Source organism: Poecilia formosa, unplaced genomic scaffold, assembly GCF_000485575.1.
Source record: "Poecilia formosa unplaced genomic scaffold, Poecilia_formosa-5.1.2 Scaffold119, whole genome shotgun sequence".
NCBI classification, from domain to species: Eukaryota; Metazoa; Chordata; class Actinopteri; order Cyprinodontiformes; family Poeciliidae; genus Poecilia; species Poecilia formosa.
The window spans coordinates 666,480-684,993 of NW_006800058.1; the positions used below are offsets into that span (position 1 = coordinate 666,480).

Genomic DNA, 18,514 nt, shown 5'->3' on the forward strand with positions numbered 1-18,514 from the left:
TTCTGCCATGAGCAACATCATGCTTTATTATATATTTTACATTATATTTAGAATTCCTAATTGCACTTTCTGGAAAAAAATAACAGAAAATGAACCTAAACTAGGTAGAAGTCCACTAGAACTTTGATCCTGAATAGAAGACTGTAAAAACTGAGGCAAGGCATGAAAGCTGTTGAATCTTGGTGGACAGGCAGCCTTTACATCCAGGCATAGAACAGCATACCAGCATGTAAAAAGGCTATATGTTCACCTTCCTAACCCATCATATCCAAGGGAGCAAGCAAAGGTCACAGGGTCAATTTCAGGTCAGTGACCTCATTCAGGGTGTGTCATACCTCCTTTCAGGAAGTTTTGTTAAACAGGACAGGTCAACAATTTATGGATTACAACGTTCTCATCCCTGCCAAATCCTGGTTGACATGGATTTGGACATGTGGGCTCTGTGAATCACCTTACATTGAAAAAGGCACAAATTAACATGGGATTTTCTACAATGAGTCCCCAATATGATCTGAAATAGTCTTACTCATGCTGTGCTGTGCTGTGTGCTTTATGCAGGCTAGTTTGTTATATAAAAATGTATTTGATGTGGTGAATGGCTGCTGTATCTACATGTCCTGGACCGAATCTGGTTCCAACACCAGACAAGTAGAGTGACTTTTAGGCTACCTGTGATCTGCAATTTGAATATTACAATTAAACACTATTATTATTATTAGATAAAAATGTCATCTGCACAGTAGCGATAGATGAAATTAGGATGTATAAGCCGAACCTTCTGGTTAGATTTCTGTAACTAAATGTCAGAAACTTCCATTTGCCTTTCCAAATGAAAAGTTGTTTTCTCATCATTTCCAGTCATTAGTGGAATATTGACAAAATTTTGAGCACATTTGTAATGGAAACGCAGCTACTGGTCCTATTAGAAATATTTAAACTTAGAACAACAATACTCTGTATTTTGAAATAATATTCTGCTCCTGCATACCCAGACCTGCCCGGGCAATCTCACATATTAAAGGTCACATTATTACAGCGTTTCCAGTCGGGAATTACCTCCGCAAAATTGTTTTTTTTTTTTTACATCCAGAGTTTTTGAAATAATCTAAATTAACCCTATCCATAACCAAACAGGGAGCTTCATCCTCCAGCCGACTTGACCCTGTTCCTCCGGTTTACCCCCTGCCCCTCCTCCTCCTCCTCGGGGAGGGATCTGCTGTACTTCAGTAGGTCAGCACAGTTCCTCTGAAGCCCTGAGCTAACAAAAGACACATGTGTAAAGATGACTTTATAATGTGGAAGAGACTGTGCTGTGCTGACACACTGTAATGTCGCTCTGTTCATTAGGGACATGAAGGCCAACAAAGGCTACTCCAGCAGATGTTGACTGCTTGCCCAGAGTATTCAGGAGCAGACAGTGGAGACTGGAGCTGGCAGAAAGCTTCGGTGACCCCTAACCATCGTCTTTTCTTCCGCATAAACACACCAAAGTATGACCGAGCACTTAGACACACACACACATACGCACGCCGTGAGTGGTTTGAAAGTACAGCTGGTATTAGGTCTGGGTAGGTAAGATGAAATTCTGTAATATCAGTTAATCCTTCAGCAAAGATCAGCTTCAAAGCAACAGACGGAAAGGAAATAAATTGTGACCATGTCAGCTCCCTGAGGTGATTGGTGTGCATGTGCATGTCACTGTCAATCTGCTGGGGGGCGTGCGTGCGTGCGTGCGTGCGTGCGTGTGTGTGTGTGTGTGTGTGTGCGGGTGGGGAGCATATAAGTAGTGAAAGGGATGCAGAGATACACATCCATGTGCTTACGTGATTATTTCCTTAAAAACAAGCCCACGTGTTGATTGAGTTTGATGATTAAAACTAAGCCATGGAGCCGAACAAATGTCATTCAGATGGAGAGTTAAAACCAGATATTTTAAAACTACATAATAAAGTTGTTGTTTTTTTCTCACTGACATTGAAGTAATATTGTTTTCTGTTTCAGGTCAGTTGGAATTGCCAAAGTATTTTTTTTTATTTCTTTACTAAAAGCTAATGCATAAACTGCTTAATGTACAGACAGAATTTAGGTGCAAACTAAATCATCCAGGTAATTTTACGAATAAAGATAGATGGGTGAGGTGAGATGTACCAGAGATATGAATTTGATCAGCAACATAGCATTATAAAAGTACACTATGAGGACTGACTGAAAATGTTGCTAAACACCAAAGACAAATGTTGCTTCCACACCTTTACTTCAAAATGTAAGAAATTCTGATTGATTTGAAGAAATGTATAAATGTATGCTGTTTGTATTGCAATAACTACTTAGCATGTTTGTTTGTTTTTTGTATTTGCTCTTTACTTTTTTCATTTTCTCTAAAATAAATTCTCACTTGTTCATAAGTATTGATCAGTTTAATAAGCTGAGCTGGATAAAATCCACCTGACCTGCTGTTACTGCGGCAACAGGAGAAAACTTTATTCTCCACCTATCGTCCCAGTCCCCCTCACTGATGGAGGAAGAAAAGCTTCAAATAACCTCAGAGACCAGAGAGCTGAGACATTTTGACAACAACCAGCTGCATGTGTCTGTCGACCTGTTGCTATGGAGCACTGTGTGCTCAAATTACCTGTTGTTGTTTTCTTAGAAGTTCAAAGTCACAAGTCTTCTACAATGGATGCATGCAAAAATGAAAAACGTGTTTAATTCTAACTTACAGGCATCATGTAGGTTTTTAATGTAAATTACATTGAATAACTGAATAACTTCATGAGATCTGGGGTTATTGAAAAAAAACGTCTGTGTCTTCAGTGTCTCAGTATCACAGGATACTGAGATTCCAGTATCCTGCATCTTTTTGTGTGTTTTCACCCTTGATAATCCGGTAGACTCGGCTCAATTGGGAACCAAAGTTGCAACCTTTGTTCCATTTCCAGCTGCTGTGGTTCACTTTCCCACTGCACTGTGTCGAACAAACCAAAGCCTTTGCAAAACCTGTTCCCCTCCCCACCTGTGGTGGCGCTGTGCCAAGAAGCACTGGAGAAAATAACACACAAACCTCTGAAGAAAAGAACTTCCTTCTTCATGAAATGTAAACAAAAGTGGATTTTTGTGTCAGATTTTAGTGGTTGGAGGATTTCTCTTTTCTGTCTTTAATAAAAACTAAACCACCAGCCATTTCTCCCTCTATTACTAGACGTTTGTTTTTGTTGTATTTGCCCAGAATACCCTGCACTGTAGTTCAATTCCTGCTTTTGGAGCAGTCTCTGGTCCACTTGGCGTTCACATATGCACTCAAACCACACCAGAGTTCACTTCAGCCGAACCCAGACCGAAGTTTGTAGGCAAACCAGCGTTCGATTACACATTCACACTTCCCCACACAAACCGGACTTTCTACAGGAAAACAAACTAGTTGGACTAAACGGCACTGGTGTGAATGCACTATTGGATGTGTTCCTGATCCAACACACGTGTATCAAAAGGGTGAATTGGCTCCTCAGCATGCAGTCAATCTCTCCAGACTTCTCCAGAGTCCTGCTAATGACCTGAATGTTTGATTTGGGCGTGTTGATGCAGAAAGACATCTAAAAGTTGCAGTACACCGGCTCTCAAGGCTGGAGTGGAAGACCCATAGTCTACAGCCTGATTCAATGTCACGTAGAAAGAGAAGAGGTCTGTTTGTACTGTGCACATACATATCGGGCTTCAGCTCTACATTCTGAGGACATCTGCTCCTTCATGACCTCCATTTTGCTCCAGCTATGATGTTTATGAAACAGTGCAGGCGATAGGACTAGGTCGCATATCGACTTCATCTTTTATTTTTCCTTCTGGTTACTTCAGTGTCTGTGTTTATAGCTCTTCTGTCATTCAGCCCACACTCGCTGGAAGCGAAATGTGAAATGCAGACACACAATTTTTTGTTATTGTTGCTCCCATCTTTCAGGCTTTTACAGAAGAGGGCCTTGTAAAAAAAAAAAAAAAAAAAAAAAAAAAAAAAACACCATTGAGAGTTCTTGGATGAAATGTAGAGATTTTTCCCTTGGGGACTGGTGACAAAGAGGCTCCTTTAAACATGACTATGTTTTCAACAGACACTCTGGTCTGCTACCTGTTTTATTTTGGACCTCTTCTCCACTGGGATCTCTGCTAAACAGCATTCAGATTTACCAGTCTGAATGCTGGTAAATCTGAATGCTGTTTCAGATGGCTTATTTGTATGACAGCATACAAATAAGCCAAACAAGAACCCATGACAAACCATCAAACAAAATGCAACCATTTTTAAAACATAAAGTGGATTTTGGTGAAGAGTAGCAACAATAAAATAAAAAAAAAACCCAGTTAGTCTAAATATTGAAACAAATTCTGACCACCTGTAGCCCCAGCTAAGAGACGGAGCATCATGACAGATTCATTTTAACAGGTTTTACACAGAAAATACACAGCAGCTATCTGTTGGCATTAACCAAACACCAGGAAAATATTATGTATTTTCCAGGCACATCAAGCAACTCTGCTACCTTCAGTTGTTTACATATCAAAAATGACTTAAAAGAAATGTGACTTTCCATCATAGCTGTAAGTTAAAATTGGGCCTCTGTCTCTCTACGAGGGTCCTACTCTTTCCGACATGCCCTCTTCAGTACGTCATCCCAACAATGTTACTCCATTATGCCATTTGCAACTGTTCTTAGAAGCGTTGTCCTGAAAAGGAGTTTTCATATTGAGCACAGCAGATGTGTAGATCCACCAGGTGTTTGCCAATTGCTGCTGCCTCTAGTCTGGAGGAGCCTATTTAAATATTTCACTAAACACCAATTGTACCTTAGTAGGCGATTACACACACAGTGGAAACAGCCTTAGCACCAACGCAGAAGCTAATATCAAACGTCTTCCTTCCACTTTTGAGGAACAGCCAATCAGAGCCAAAAAAAATAAAATGCTCCTGGATTGGTTGCTTTGCAAATGTTACCCAATAGTGTCAGGCAGTAGCAAAAGTAGTGAGCTTACGTATTTCAGTTTCCCAAGCTGCATTTCTTTTTTAATATTCAAATAAAAATTCATTAGTTAAGCAAAGGTACCATGAAGACCAGGGAACATAGCAGATCACCAATACAACGTAAAAGCAGGATCAAGTTATAAATGAATACCTCAAGCTTGGAACATCTTATGGAGACCTATTCAATCTGTCATCTAAAAATACAGAGGATGAGACAACTGCAAACCGACCACCATGCACCCACAGACAGGGAGCCCAAGGAGGCGATTAATCAAAGAAACAGCCAAGAGGGTCATGGTAGATATGGAGGAGCTGCGGACATTCACAGCTCAGCTGGCAGAATCTACTGGTATGGAGAGTAGTGATTCTAATCCAAAAATACTTAATTTATCCCAAAATGAAACTAAGTATTATTCAAGGTTCTTCAAAGAGTTGATATAGATTCTGCTAGCAGTGGGCAGAAAGGATCTTCTGTAGGGGTCTGCATTACAACAAATTTGAAGAAGCCTCTGACTTTAGACTCTTTGTTTTTCTATGTTTTTTAACTGTGCACTTCACAAGTCTGGACTTGTTGGAAGAGTGTTAGCTGTATAAAGTTGATGGGAAGCTGGACAGAAGTAAATACAATGATAGCCCAGAAGGGTCAACAAAATGCAAAAGGCAAAACACAGACACACAAAAAAAAGAAAACACTCACAACAGAACTTATGCTAAAGTGGAAGTTACAATACATTTGCTAGCAAAATTTCCTGGTCATATTGTGTTTTTATTTTTATTTTATTTTTTTATTTTACACACAAATAGACTGAAATGTGGCTGCTTCCTAGCTGTTTTTACTCCATACAACACTGAACCAAAAGTCACCAGGTCCAGCTTTATATGGTGAAAGATGTGAAGAATGTTTGTTTTTATTAGAACGTTATGATAGCTCACTAAGATGTATGGAGGCACAGCATGAGTGTGTGAACAGGGAACCAAGATTGTAAGAGCAGAGAGAGGAAGTCAGCTGTAATAATGCGAGATGAGTGCAAACACACATAAACCTAAAGGTGTGCGGAGTCACACACTTAAGAAGCTGCAGGCAGGTCTCAGGCTGGTTAGGTGACTAATGGTGCCGATGAGCCATCACTCCTGGAGTGAGAAACGTGAAAACTACCTGCAAATTAAAGTCATGCTCAGTGAGTCCAGCACACATATATATGCTGGCTGGGGTCGCTACTTTGACAGCAAAAACCATATTTATTTCACAGCAGATTACATTCAGAGGCAAAAACGTAGAGTAACAAAACTGAAGCAAACAATTCTTTTTTTTTTTTTTTTCTGAAATTGTCCTTGAAGCGTTTCTACTGATTCCCGATATCAGGACTGCACTGACCTTAAATAACAGAAAGTGGAGTACACAATGTTTTTTTTTTTTTGTTTTTTTTTAAACTGCATTAGCAGTTCATGCATGTTCGTTAACAAACACTGTTCTTCTCCAGCTGAGGATGAAACAAGCAGCAGGCCAAGAGGGATCAATGTCAGCACAGCTGCCTTTTGAAACATACAGCGAAGCTGGAAAAAGGCAGAGTGCCCACTCTGGGTCTGGGATGAGGTCCTGCCCCCTTGGAGACTGGCTGAGGAAGAGTATGAGTATCTCAGGGTCTTGTTCACGAATGATGGTCTGTCATGGTGAAGAGAGAGCTGGACCAAAGGGTGAAACTCTAGATTTACCGCTTCATCTACATTCCTATCCTCATCTGTGGTCATAAGCTCTGGGTAGCGACCAAAGGAATAAGATCACAGACCCAGGTGGCTGAAAAGAGCTTCCTCCGTAGGGTGTCTGGGTTCTCATTTAGAGGTAGTGTGAGATGTAGAGACCACTGAGGTAGCTTGGGTTAAGATGCATCCTAGATACACCCTGGTGAGATGTTTCCTGCACATTCGGGTCTTGGCTTGGTTGAAGTGAACTCTGATGTAGTTTGAATATATGAACACCAAGTGGACCAGGGACAGTTACCCAAAGTAGGAAGCGGAGTACAACGCAGGGCATTCTGGGTAAATACAACCAAAACAAACATGCGACTCTAGCGTTAGTGGGAGAAATGACTTGTGGTCTTTTGCCAAAGACAAAAGAGAAGACCTACAACTGCTAAAATGATGCAACTCCATTTTTGTTCACATTTCATGACAAGGGAAGTTGCGTTCAGTGTCTTCTTTAAAGGTTTTTGTGTTGTTTCCTTCAGGGACTCTTGGTACAGCAAGAACATTATTTCATAACCTTGGTTTCCATTCGAACCAAGTCTGCCTGACTATCAAGTGTGAAAACACTGTGAAATTAACTATTGTGTTCCAGAAAAGTGTGAATTTAAGCTTTTTTCCAATTGCCTTTAAGAGGCTGCCATTAAAAGGGAAGTTTTCTGCACATTAAAAGGGTGTGCTTTGTTTTTCTTTACATTGACTGTAGTTTTTGCAAGTCTCTGCTGTTCTCAGTCAACCTGGCAGGTGAAATCCACCTTCCTGTGACAACATGTCAAACACGGCTTGAATAGAGCAAGCTTTACACAAAGTCTCATTCAAAGTTTGATAAAAACCATGAGTTTTGGGGTTTTGCTTTTGTTTTCTTGCATGTTTATTTAAAACTCAACAAGTATTCAGTGAACTGACTTCATACTTGTTGAAGTGTGAGGATGTCACAGTCTGTGCTTTTTCACTTGGCTTTTTGCTCATGTTTTAGTCTGTACTCTGCTTTGTTTCTGTTTGCTATTTCTACTTTAAGAGGTTCTGAAGACTGTTCATTCAGAAAAATTGCTTTTGTGTCGGTTTGTTTCCCTCTCTTAGCTTTATAACAGCTATGTTGTAAAGCTAAGAGAGCTTTACCACATTCTTGATTTTTTACTGATTTTCTGCGTTCCGGACTACTTCCTACTCATCCCTGCCAGTTTGTTTTCTGCCCATTTATCCCAGCTGGGTTTTATGTTCTGCGTCCTCTTTATTTGCATAAATGCTAGAACTACAATTTCTTTTTTTTTCTTTTTTTGTATATCCTGCTCTGAAGCTACTTTGTGTTACACGCTCCACTAAGGAATCTTTTTTATTTGGTCTCCTGCCTGCCTTGAGCATTTAAGCAGACCAAAGCAGGCCAGACTTGGACAGACAGAGGCAGATTTAAATGAGTGACTGCTCTGGTTTCCATTTACTGTAATATGAATGAATGAAAAAAAAAAACTGCTTATCTGCTTATCTTTTAAGAAAGGACTGTTCACATCAACATGCAGAGAGCCTTTAAACCTGTACTCTCAGTAATCATAGTAAGCTCAGATGCACTTAACTCATCAGCTATAAATGCATCCTGCTATTCTCTCAAACCCCGTGTATAGATCACATCTGTAAGCTTTCTGTAGGCCATTTGAAGGCTTTAGTAGTTCCTGTTTGTCATGAATCAATAGTTGCATGTTTGAATGTATTCTGGCTGTAATGTAAGGTTTAATACTGTTTACTTGCTTTCACAGAAAATCTTTGTTCCCCACCATGCAGTCCTGAATGAAATTAGGCTAAGCTCTCTATGGTATGAATACAAACCTTCAGGTTTCAACTGTAGAAAGTAATGTAGTTTAGAAACTGGGGAACTACAGAAAAACAGAATATTTTCAAAGACTAACTCAGTGTCATGGAGGAATATAGGAGTAATAAAACAAATAAATAGTCTTTAAAAGTGAAAGACCTCTTAATCCAAAACTGGCTAAAGATCTAAAACGGCAGATCATAGCTACATTAAAAGTCCATCCATGTATCTATGATTTTTAGCTTTTTCCAGGCATCTTTACTAGTGGCGCCACCAGGGATCAGGTCAACTCAGCAGGGAGGTGTCCATTCTAACCAGATGCCCAAACCACCTCAACTGACTCCTCTCAATGTGGAGAAACAGCAGCTCTTCTCTGAGTTCCTCCTGAATGACCAAGCTTCTCATCCTATCACGATGATATAGGATCTTAATCTTTCAGTTAATATCCAAAGCTTGTGACCACAGATGAGGATAGGAACATAGATCATAGACCTTCTAACAGTTGGGTCAGGACATCTTCCCTGATCCAGACAAGGAAGTCTACCTGTTTCTGGCTCAAGACCATGGCCTTCCTTCTCAAGACACAAGACCATGGCCTTCAAACTCTGCTCCAGAGAAAGCATGGCCTGATCAAGGATAGGACCACATCATCTGCAAAAAGCAGAGACGTAATCCCAAAGCCACCAAAACACCCCTCAACATCTTGGCTGCACCTAGAAATTATGTCCATAAATGTTAACTGACGATATTGTGGACCAAGCTTTGACTCCGGTCAAACAGAGACCTAACAGCCCAAGTCAAAAGGCCCTTTTCCACTAGACTTTCCACTAACTGATTTGGTCAAAGTACCCACATTGCTACAGATAAATCCCCAATTTATCCATCTCTTACTCTATCCACCCTTCATTCATATACAGTTTAAGATACAAAGTTACTTGAACTTCTCCATAACATCATACATAGAGGAGCTGACTTTCATCCTGGCTCTTTAACACTCAGCTATGAACCTCTCTCGTACACTCTAGAGATCATGGTGAACTGATGCCTGCTGAATAATGATCACCATGTGGATCTGGTTGACTCTTCCATGCTGATAAAGGTAATACTGATCCTCTTTAGTCAAAGTTCAACAATGTACCGTAGTCTCTTTCAGTTTCATTTAGTTTTATCACACCATTTCTAATCAATGTGTACAATATTAACTGAGTTATAAAATATAATTGAAAAGTCATAAGACATAGGAACATAGATCATAGACCTTGACAGTAACCAAGTGTTCACCTGAAAGGTCAAACTGTAGAATGTTCAGGGAACACACTACACACTACGTCTCAAATGGTAAAGGCTAAACACAGCATAGCATGTTAAACATTTAGGTTCATGACAGTAAGTTCAGAAAAAAAGTTCTGCTGTTTAGGAAAGGTTGACAGGACAGTGACTTCTTTCTAACTGGAACTTGAAACCACACCTAAGCTTTTTTACGTTTTGTAAAAAAATTGTAGTCTGGCCTGTGAAGCTTTTAAAGAGGGCAGTCTCAGTACTGTGGTGAGCACAGAAACAGGACTGAAAAACATCAAAGGGATTGGTCATTTTTAAGAGTTATTTAACTGTTTAAACATTTGGAAGATCAGGGTTTGGCCTGTAATTCTGCATTTAGCAACTTTGTTGGTGCATTGTTCTTTTTTACTAGAGGTTTCATAACTGCTGTTAATGCCTTGGAAAAAAAAAAAAAAAAAAAAAAAAACACACACAACACCTGACAAGAGCTATTGACACAGCTTACTCGCATATGGTACTAAGATGGACTAAAATATACTACTAAAAAGCTTGCTGATAACTTGGTTGGGCTACCGAGACTTACTGATACTGAATATCTTTGTATTTATCTAAAAGAGATGAAGATAAAATGAGTGGGCCACTCAATGAACAGACAGGTAGTACTGACTGCAAATTAAAACAAGCTGATGAATGTATGCATATTGTGACATATTGTGTCAAAGCTCATGACATGTCATTTTGCAATAAACAGTTTGTATTTTTGAGCATGCTTTAAAAACAATACAAGCGATATGTGGAATGTCTAATTGTTTCAGTAAAGGAAATCTTTTCAAATCAAGAATTACCCTTAGTCTCTAATTTTCATCTTCTGAAAGAAAAAAAAAACTTGAGACCACAGAAAGTTAGACATAACAATAAAACTCTGTGAGGAGTCACATTATTTAGACTAATCAACCTAAACTCATTAGAGCAGTTTGGGTTTCCAGCACTTATTTCCAGCATACGTTTCCATGGTGATAGACAGAGGTAAGAAGGGAACCAATGTCATGAAACTAAAAAACAAACCTTTGACCTGATTGAGCAGAGTTAGCTTAACAAACCACTAACTTTGCTTCATAGTATAGGCCCCTAGGCAGCTTACAGTGAGTGAACTGATCAAGAAGTCTATATACCAAAATATAGGGCAATCTGTCAGACAGCTGAAAAGTCATTTCAATCTGGGTCATGCACAAATTAAAGCAAAGTCACGATCAATTACTTCCAGCTATTGTAGCTACAAGCTGTTCTAAAAATGTCTGAAAACGCCTCAGATGTATTTAGATTTTTGTACATTGCGTTTTTGTGTAGCTGTGAATTTTAAAGATAGGATTCCATGGGTTCTAGCACTCTGGCAGCAGGTTTACTGAACATCTTGGCTTGTACATTTATGAGGAAAAACATAAAGATTATCAAACATCTATAGGATTCACCTGTAGCCACCTGTGATTCCAGAAGAAAGAGAAACACCATGATGTACAACAAATACATGCACTCAGGTGATCTTCATTCCAGTCATTGTGAGAATACGAGCACCAACTGGCTGGACCTCTGTTGAAATAGGTCAGTTACAGAAGGGAGTAAATATCTGCGCAATCACTCATTTTACATTACATATTTTGGTTGAATCGTCGTTATTTTTTGTAAAAATTGGTTGCCAGTTTGGCATGAAAAGCTTTTTTGGTCATTTGTTTTTGTAACAAAAAAAAAGGCAAATTTTATTGATCATGATTATTAAGTAGTCAAGTAGAAAATGTTATGAATCCCTTTGAGATTTTCCCTCAGGGAAATTGTCATCTCCATCTATAACACAACCCTCTTACACATATAAAAAAAACACACACATTTTTAAAACAATGAATACTTTTTATACACCACTGTACTTGAAATTAAAGCAACTAAAACATGCAAAGCTAAAACTAAAGTGGATGAGAAACAGGATTCATGTTCCAGTAATACATCTGTGTAATTGAGGCAAGTCTTGGTTTTTTTCTCATGCCAAAAAGAACGTTGAGACAGGGAGAGACATCTTGAGAGAGAAATGAAAGATTCAACAGTATCAGGACTTTATAAACGCCAAAAGAAAAGTGCTCACACACACCCTACCTAAGGTTTCCCTTTCTTTTCACCTGCCTAGTGATTTCTCACCTCTGACTTCACTTCTCCTTCCCTAATCCATCATTTTTCACTCTCCCACTCTGCCTCCACACAGGCGTCTCAATCTCTGTTGGCCACAGAGTCCCAGAGTGGAGCAGCTGAGGACAGATCGGTTCAGCAGGACATGTTTTAGCCCGAGGCCAGAGTAATGATGGAAACCAGACCAGATGCCTCAACGCCTGCAGCACTCAGCCTCTGTTGTGCCTTACATCCTGACAACATGAGGAAGTCACTGGGAGTCCCACAGCTGTCATTCCCAGTCAGACAAATCTGTTAGGGCTTCAGTGATGAAAGGGTTTACACTTTTTAAGTGGACACATGCAGTTATCTCCCAAGTTTTACAATGAAAGTGACGCCCGAGAGCTGTTGGGTTCTACATTGTTTTTACTTTTGTTCTGGAAAAAATGAAAAAACTAGTCGTCAACTACTGGCAAGAAACCCAGTTTCCCACAGGCTGCTGTTGCTGCTTCTGTCTGCTGACATCTCACATTTGACATAATTGGATGCTGATCTTGTCTAAGCAAACTTTTTTTTTAATGTCAAACTCTAAAATGGTAAAAACCTACCAGCAAACATAAACTGACATCAAACCCTTTGTTTGGTCAGTTACAGTTTTCTTTTCCTTTGCTGTTTTTTTTTTAATTTTATTTATTTTTTTTTTACCACACTTGCTCTTTTTTTTACTGTAAAATCTAATATGAACCAACAAGCACACAACAGCTCACAGTTTGTTGAAAAATAGTACACTTAAGGAAGAATACAATACATTGAAAGGAAGAATACAATACATTGAAATTAGAAATAGTACAATGCAACAATATGAAAGCTATCAGAACCTGTGGTTATCAATCATTCCAGAGTTTAAGTATATTGTGATTCAAGCGGGGATCCTACAGAGGCAATCATCCAGCATAACAATATAATCACCTGCCAGTTTTACTTCCCCTTTTGCTTCAAAAACAGTCCTGATTCGCTAAGACATTTGGCTCCATTAGGCCTGTGATGTGGCATGTGGCTTCTGGGAATAAGATTTCAGCAGCAGATCATTTCAATATTGTAAGGTAGGGCCTCCATGGATCTGAGCTGCTTATCCTGCATAGTCCAGAGACTGTGAATTGGATTGACATGTGGACAATTCAGAGGCAAAATCAAAACCTGACCAGCCTGGTGTCCTGAAAGTTGGTTAGTCACCAAGAAAGCTGCATGGTGGAACAGAATTTTGCTGAAACAAGTGGTTTAAGTGGTAAGTGGTATGCATCAAAATAACATCTGAATGCAATGGCGGGCACACATTTTCTCTAATGCGCTAACAGCAGAGCTAATTTTGCGCTTCGCGCATGTGCTAGCTTTGAAAACGTTTAGCACACTTAGCTTCCCCAACATGATGATTTTTTTTTTTTTTTCTGATCGCTTCCATGAATTCAAAAGGTCTGATTTACTTGAATGTTTTATAACGTTTCAGTTCAACATCAGTGTTGAAGTTCTGGGTCTCGACTGTTAAGAAATCTTCAGGTACTTAGATTCATAAGTACCTGAACTGAAGAGTATGAATTCTCTTAGCTCTTTTAAACTAACAGCATTTATGCTTAGTTTGAAATGGGTGAAAATTAATTTCAAAAACATACTGACATTGTCCAATGTGAGATATTTATACCAAGTGAGACTGTTCTCTTGTCTGCAAAATTAGTTCTACTGATAAAACCTTCTTTGAGAGCTCACCAACCTCTTGCACTAATTTACAATGTTCTCTAAATATATGATTAACCTAAAATCCGGTAGGCCATAGAAAGCAGCAGGGGCTGCAAAATCTCAGCCATCCATCATTTACCTGCCTACCGATAAGGATTTAAAGGGCCGCCAGTCTCTGACCCCCATATTACAATTACATACACACGCACACACACTTTTGGGAAGACTGATGACACAATCTTGCAGAGTCAGAAAGTGGCACTCTGAAGACCAAGCAGTCATTGCATTTAACAATGGGAGCGTGACTTTGAATTCACATCAGACTGACAAACCTCCGCTGCACTGCTCATGCTGTCCTGGCCCTCGCTGGCCCGCACCAGGAGCAAATAACGATGTTGGTCACTCTCGTAATCGATGGTGCGGGTCAGGCTGATTTCGCCCGTGTCTGCCGAGATGGAGAACAGACTGCTGGGATTGATGAGGAGGCTGTAGCTGATTGGTTTCTTTTGGAAGGACACAGCAGGTGTCACCAGAAACCTGGGGAAACAGAAGGAGAGAGAGAGCTGGTAATCTATTCCTGCAATGAGATTTTTATAGAGCAGAATACAAACAAATACCCCAATAACCAGTGAACGGTTGGGCCTCAGTGACATATGGCCGTGAGAAGCCAAACGTACACTAGCAGAAATATTTTGCTCAGAAAATATTTATTTAAACGGTATTGAAAGTACATTCAATTCAATTCACAAATACTTTATCCCAAAGAGAAACTAAAAGTTGTCATGACTTCTATCATCCAAGTGTCTTTCAAGATTCATGGATGTTGATGATACGGACAGGAAGAATCACCAGTTTCCCAACAAATCTGAAGAAGCCTCTGACTGAAAACACTGTTGACAGTCACGACCATGATGACATGCTAACAGCAACAGATACGAAATTCCACAGTGACATTGCCTGGATGACACCACCAGTTGTTGGCAATTCCAATCTCTATCTGGTAGTATGGTTAGGAATCTGAGCAGAGAGATGATGGAGTGAGGATATAATATTTATCCTTTATGGTCGCTAGAAGACATGGCTTAAACGTCCTCCTTCCTTCTTTTTCTGCTCCTTTCTCCTTCTCTGAATCTATGAAACCCCATTTTCAACTTTTCTGGGTGAGGAACCTTAGGAGTGTTTTCTTTTGTTTGTTTCATCTTCTTCTTATGTGCCCTGCCTGACAGTGTAGCAATCAGAATTGTTGTCTTACACAATCTTGTAAGACGAGAGGCCTAACAGATTTTAGGTTTGGCCTTAAGGGATGTTGTTGATGACGTATTTTGGCTTTTTTCTTTTCACTCGACTTACTTTAATGAGCAACGATGAAAGGTATTCTGCAACAGAAAACATTGGTACATTTTTTGGTACAAGCATTTTTTTCCCCCCTTGGGGTTTTTTCCCCCTTTGTGTTATGCTTGATTGCTTTTCAAACAATCAAGCATATTGTTTTCTCAGAGCACTCTTTTTTCTTGGCCAAGGTGAAACTTTAAAAAAAAAGGCTAAACCAGTGCTTCTCAAACTTTTTAAAGATAAAATGTTAAATGGGAAACAGTTACACCACCATTTAACAAACGCTCACGGCCACATAATTTGAAATTGCCTCTGCATTAACACAATATGATTTGACGATATTAGTCTCTGCCCTGCGATAGACTGGCGACCTGTCCAGGGTGACCCCGCCTCTCGCCCGTTAAAAGCTAGAGATAGGCACCAGCAGCCCTCCAGACCCCAGTGACAAGTAGTTCTTTACTACAGGTGTTCTGTGCACTAATAATGTTTTAGGGTCATTTGTACATTAGTAGTATAATAATTATTTTTAAAAAGAGTGACTTGATTTGCATTGACACAAACATTTTTCTTTCAGCCAGCCTGTGACATGCTATGTATCGTAATGGTGTTCAAAAACAAAAGATCTGCAACTCACCCTGAGAAACTTTTCACAGGTTCTTCAGGTTTTCTTTTTAGTCTTAAGGAACTTATCCGTTATTATTTTTAATCGCCGTCCTTTAAGCTAACTGTAGCGTCGCACTCAAAGCTCGTGTCACGACAAACAACCGTTTGTTTTCGTGTAGTACCTCACTGTCCACTAGGGGGATCCCGCGAACCGACAGTGATCCTGGGGCCACAGTTTGAGAAAGATTGGCTAAGGCCCAAGTTATGATTCTCTGGAAACATGTTTTTACTAGTTATTCTTGAGATATATATACTCAGGTGTAAATATTCCTGTTAAAGTCCTGGCTTAAGAGGCTAAAGGGGCAGTACTAGTAAAATCAACTTTTTTGAGCTTTACATCAGGCTGTATTGTTATTCCCGCCCTCATCAACATTTGGTGGAACTGCACATCTGCTGAGATACTCAGTGCAACACTGGTAAAAACGTTAAAGGGTTAATGGAGAAGACGTGTTGTGATGACTTCCTGAAGAGAGTTTAAGAACGAAGAGGATTTTGAGACAGTCAGAGGCCCAATTTCAAGGCGTTAAATTACAAAGTCAAATTTTTTATTTGACTTTGTCATATTTGACATGCAGCATTTTTTATCATAACTGAAGGTAACATAGTTACTTAATTGTGCTATAAAATGGCACTATGTGTCTCAAATTTGCATAGTACTGCCCCTTTCAAAAAATTAGAAACATCAAAGCTGTTAATTTGTTTTTAATTAAAAATGTAAAATAAATAAAAACATCCAGTAACCTGGATAACCATAGTAAAAGAAGCACCTTTTACTATGTTTCACTTCGTGAGTTCACATTTTGCCAAAACCTGAATCTGTGGAATGTGAAGTAAAATTCAGCTGTTCTCATAGGATTCATTGACCGCCGTGACTGTGGCTCAGTAGGAGAGTAGTCGTCTTTCAGTTCACAGGTTGTGTGTTTGATTCCACCTTCCTCCTGACCTGTCAATGTGGCCTTGACCCCAACCCCAAGTTACCTGGTGTATGAATGTGTGTGTGATTGAGTAAATGTGCAGCTAGAGTGTTTGGCTTGGCTAAAATATTTGGTTGTTGTCCGCTCAGTTGCTTCCTTTAACACCATCATTGAGAACGAGATGCCATCCCACAGCAGTGTGTGACCAAGCTGGTGACTAACAGTTCTTCCACACATTGGTGTGGCCCATTTGTTAAATAAATTAATAGCTACATTTTCAAAACTTCAATTATCCAACCAAATAAACACCAAACAAAAGTCTACAGCAGGATAAATCATTTGGCGCTGGCAGAAAGGATTTGGCAGGTTTTTCATGGATGCAGCAGAAATACTTAAATCTGCTGCTCAACTCACAAATGCATTTTTTTTAACAAATATGGCAACGTTTAAAAGGAATTACACAAGCTTTCCAACAGAAGAAGATTTATTGCCAAGAAACAAAGAAAAATATCAACAAAAGACAAATGTTCTTATCTTCATTTTTTTTTACTTTTTACTTTTGATAAATTTATTAAGGAAACTATATTTGAAAGTTTTTATAAAACTTTTTCAGACTATTTTTATTGCTCCAGTTTTATCTTTAAAAAGATCTTGTCTACTTTAATGTTAGAAAAGATCGGCACATCAAAGAGCAAAGATACCAGCACAGGAGAACAGAAATGATCTAAACATTATTTCATCAGTGTGTAAGAAAATTACACGCCTCAAGTTTTGGACCATTTCCCTGCAGTTTTACCTTCTTTTATGGATTGGACAACATTCTACTGCCTTTACATTTTTTTCCTCTGTATCTCTAAATTCTCTGAGAACTGCAGAGGCTACTGTTGAACAAACTGGGATGTCCACTCCTGACCAGATAAGGAAACTAGCTCGTAATAAAAGGTTCAAGAAGATTCTTTCCCACTGCAGAATAATGGAACGCATTACTTTGGAAATAAACGTACAACTCTACCTAGATTTATGAACGGCTACAGTTACTTCTTGCATTATATTACCTTTATGGAGGCAACGTTCAATCTAAGGCAGTTTATCATTTTAATAAGTGATACATTCAATTTAAAGCCTACATGAATTCCAAAACAAATGTTTTATATTTATGACAGAACTGAAACGGTACAAAAATAAAATACTAATGTTGAGGTTTTAGATAAATACTGTAGTTCCGGTTTTCCGGGAAGAAACTCGGCTGTTGCAACTCCTACTGGCTCCTAATTTTAGTCGTCTGAAAATCCAACTTGTGAAGAAAAATTTCTGATAATTGTATGTTTTTCAAAACAGACCAGGTGAGTTAGAAGTGTGAGCTGCAAAGACATCATAAGGAACAAAATGCGGCAGGTTAATGACTGAGCCTATTCTCCTCTACAGCTGCAGCAGGAGAATGAGCGCTGCACATCTGCACCATGTGCACGACTGGCTAATGAGAACAGTTTTTAAGAAATGTAAAAAAAAAAAGAAAAAAAAAGACAAAGATTAATGCATATTGCAGCATATTCTTGACTCGCCACAATTAGCACAGAAGAGATTATCTGCTCACAACCAGCCACAGGAACTGTTTGGATAACAAAAATTAATATACAGTTGAAACCAGACCATTTAGAAATCCTAATGGTCTTCTAAATGGTTTGAGTCTTCAAACACTAATTAAGAATTGGAAAATGAATTGTTTTGTTGAAAGGAGGCCATGGTCAGGTAGAACAACAAAAATATGCTCAGGATGAAAAAATAAAATACACACAAACACACAAACACACACACACACACACACACACACACACACACACACACACACACACACACACAAATTGTCGTGCAGCTGTTTGAAGGGGCACAATA

General features: G+C 39.1%; 1 protein-coding gene across 1 annotated transcript in view; it reads right to left on the reverse strand.

The window, feature by feature from the left end:
- Positions 1-18,514, reverse strand: part of LOC103143989 (neural-cadherin) — a 307,861-nt gene that overhangs the window by 201,202 nt on the left and 88,145 nt on the right. Inside the window, exon 5 of the mRNA XM_016675675.1 lies at positions 14,045-14,249. Within this exon, the coding sequence (XP_016531161.1) occupies positions 14,045-14,249 (205 nt within the window). The remainder of the gene's footprint in view (positions 1-14,044; positions 14,250-18,514) is intronic.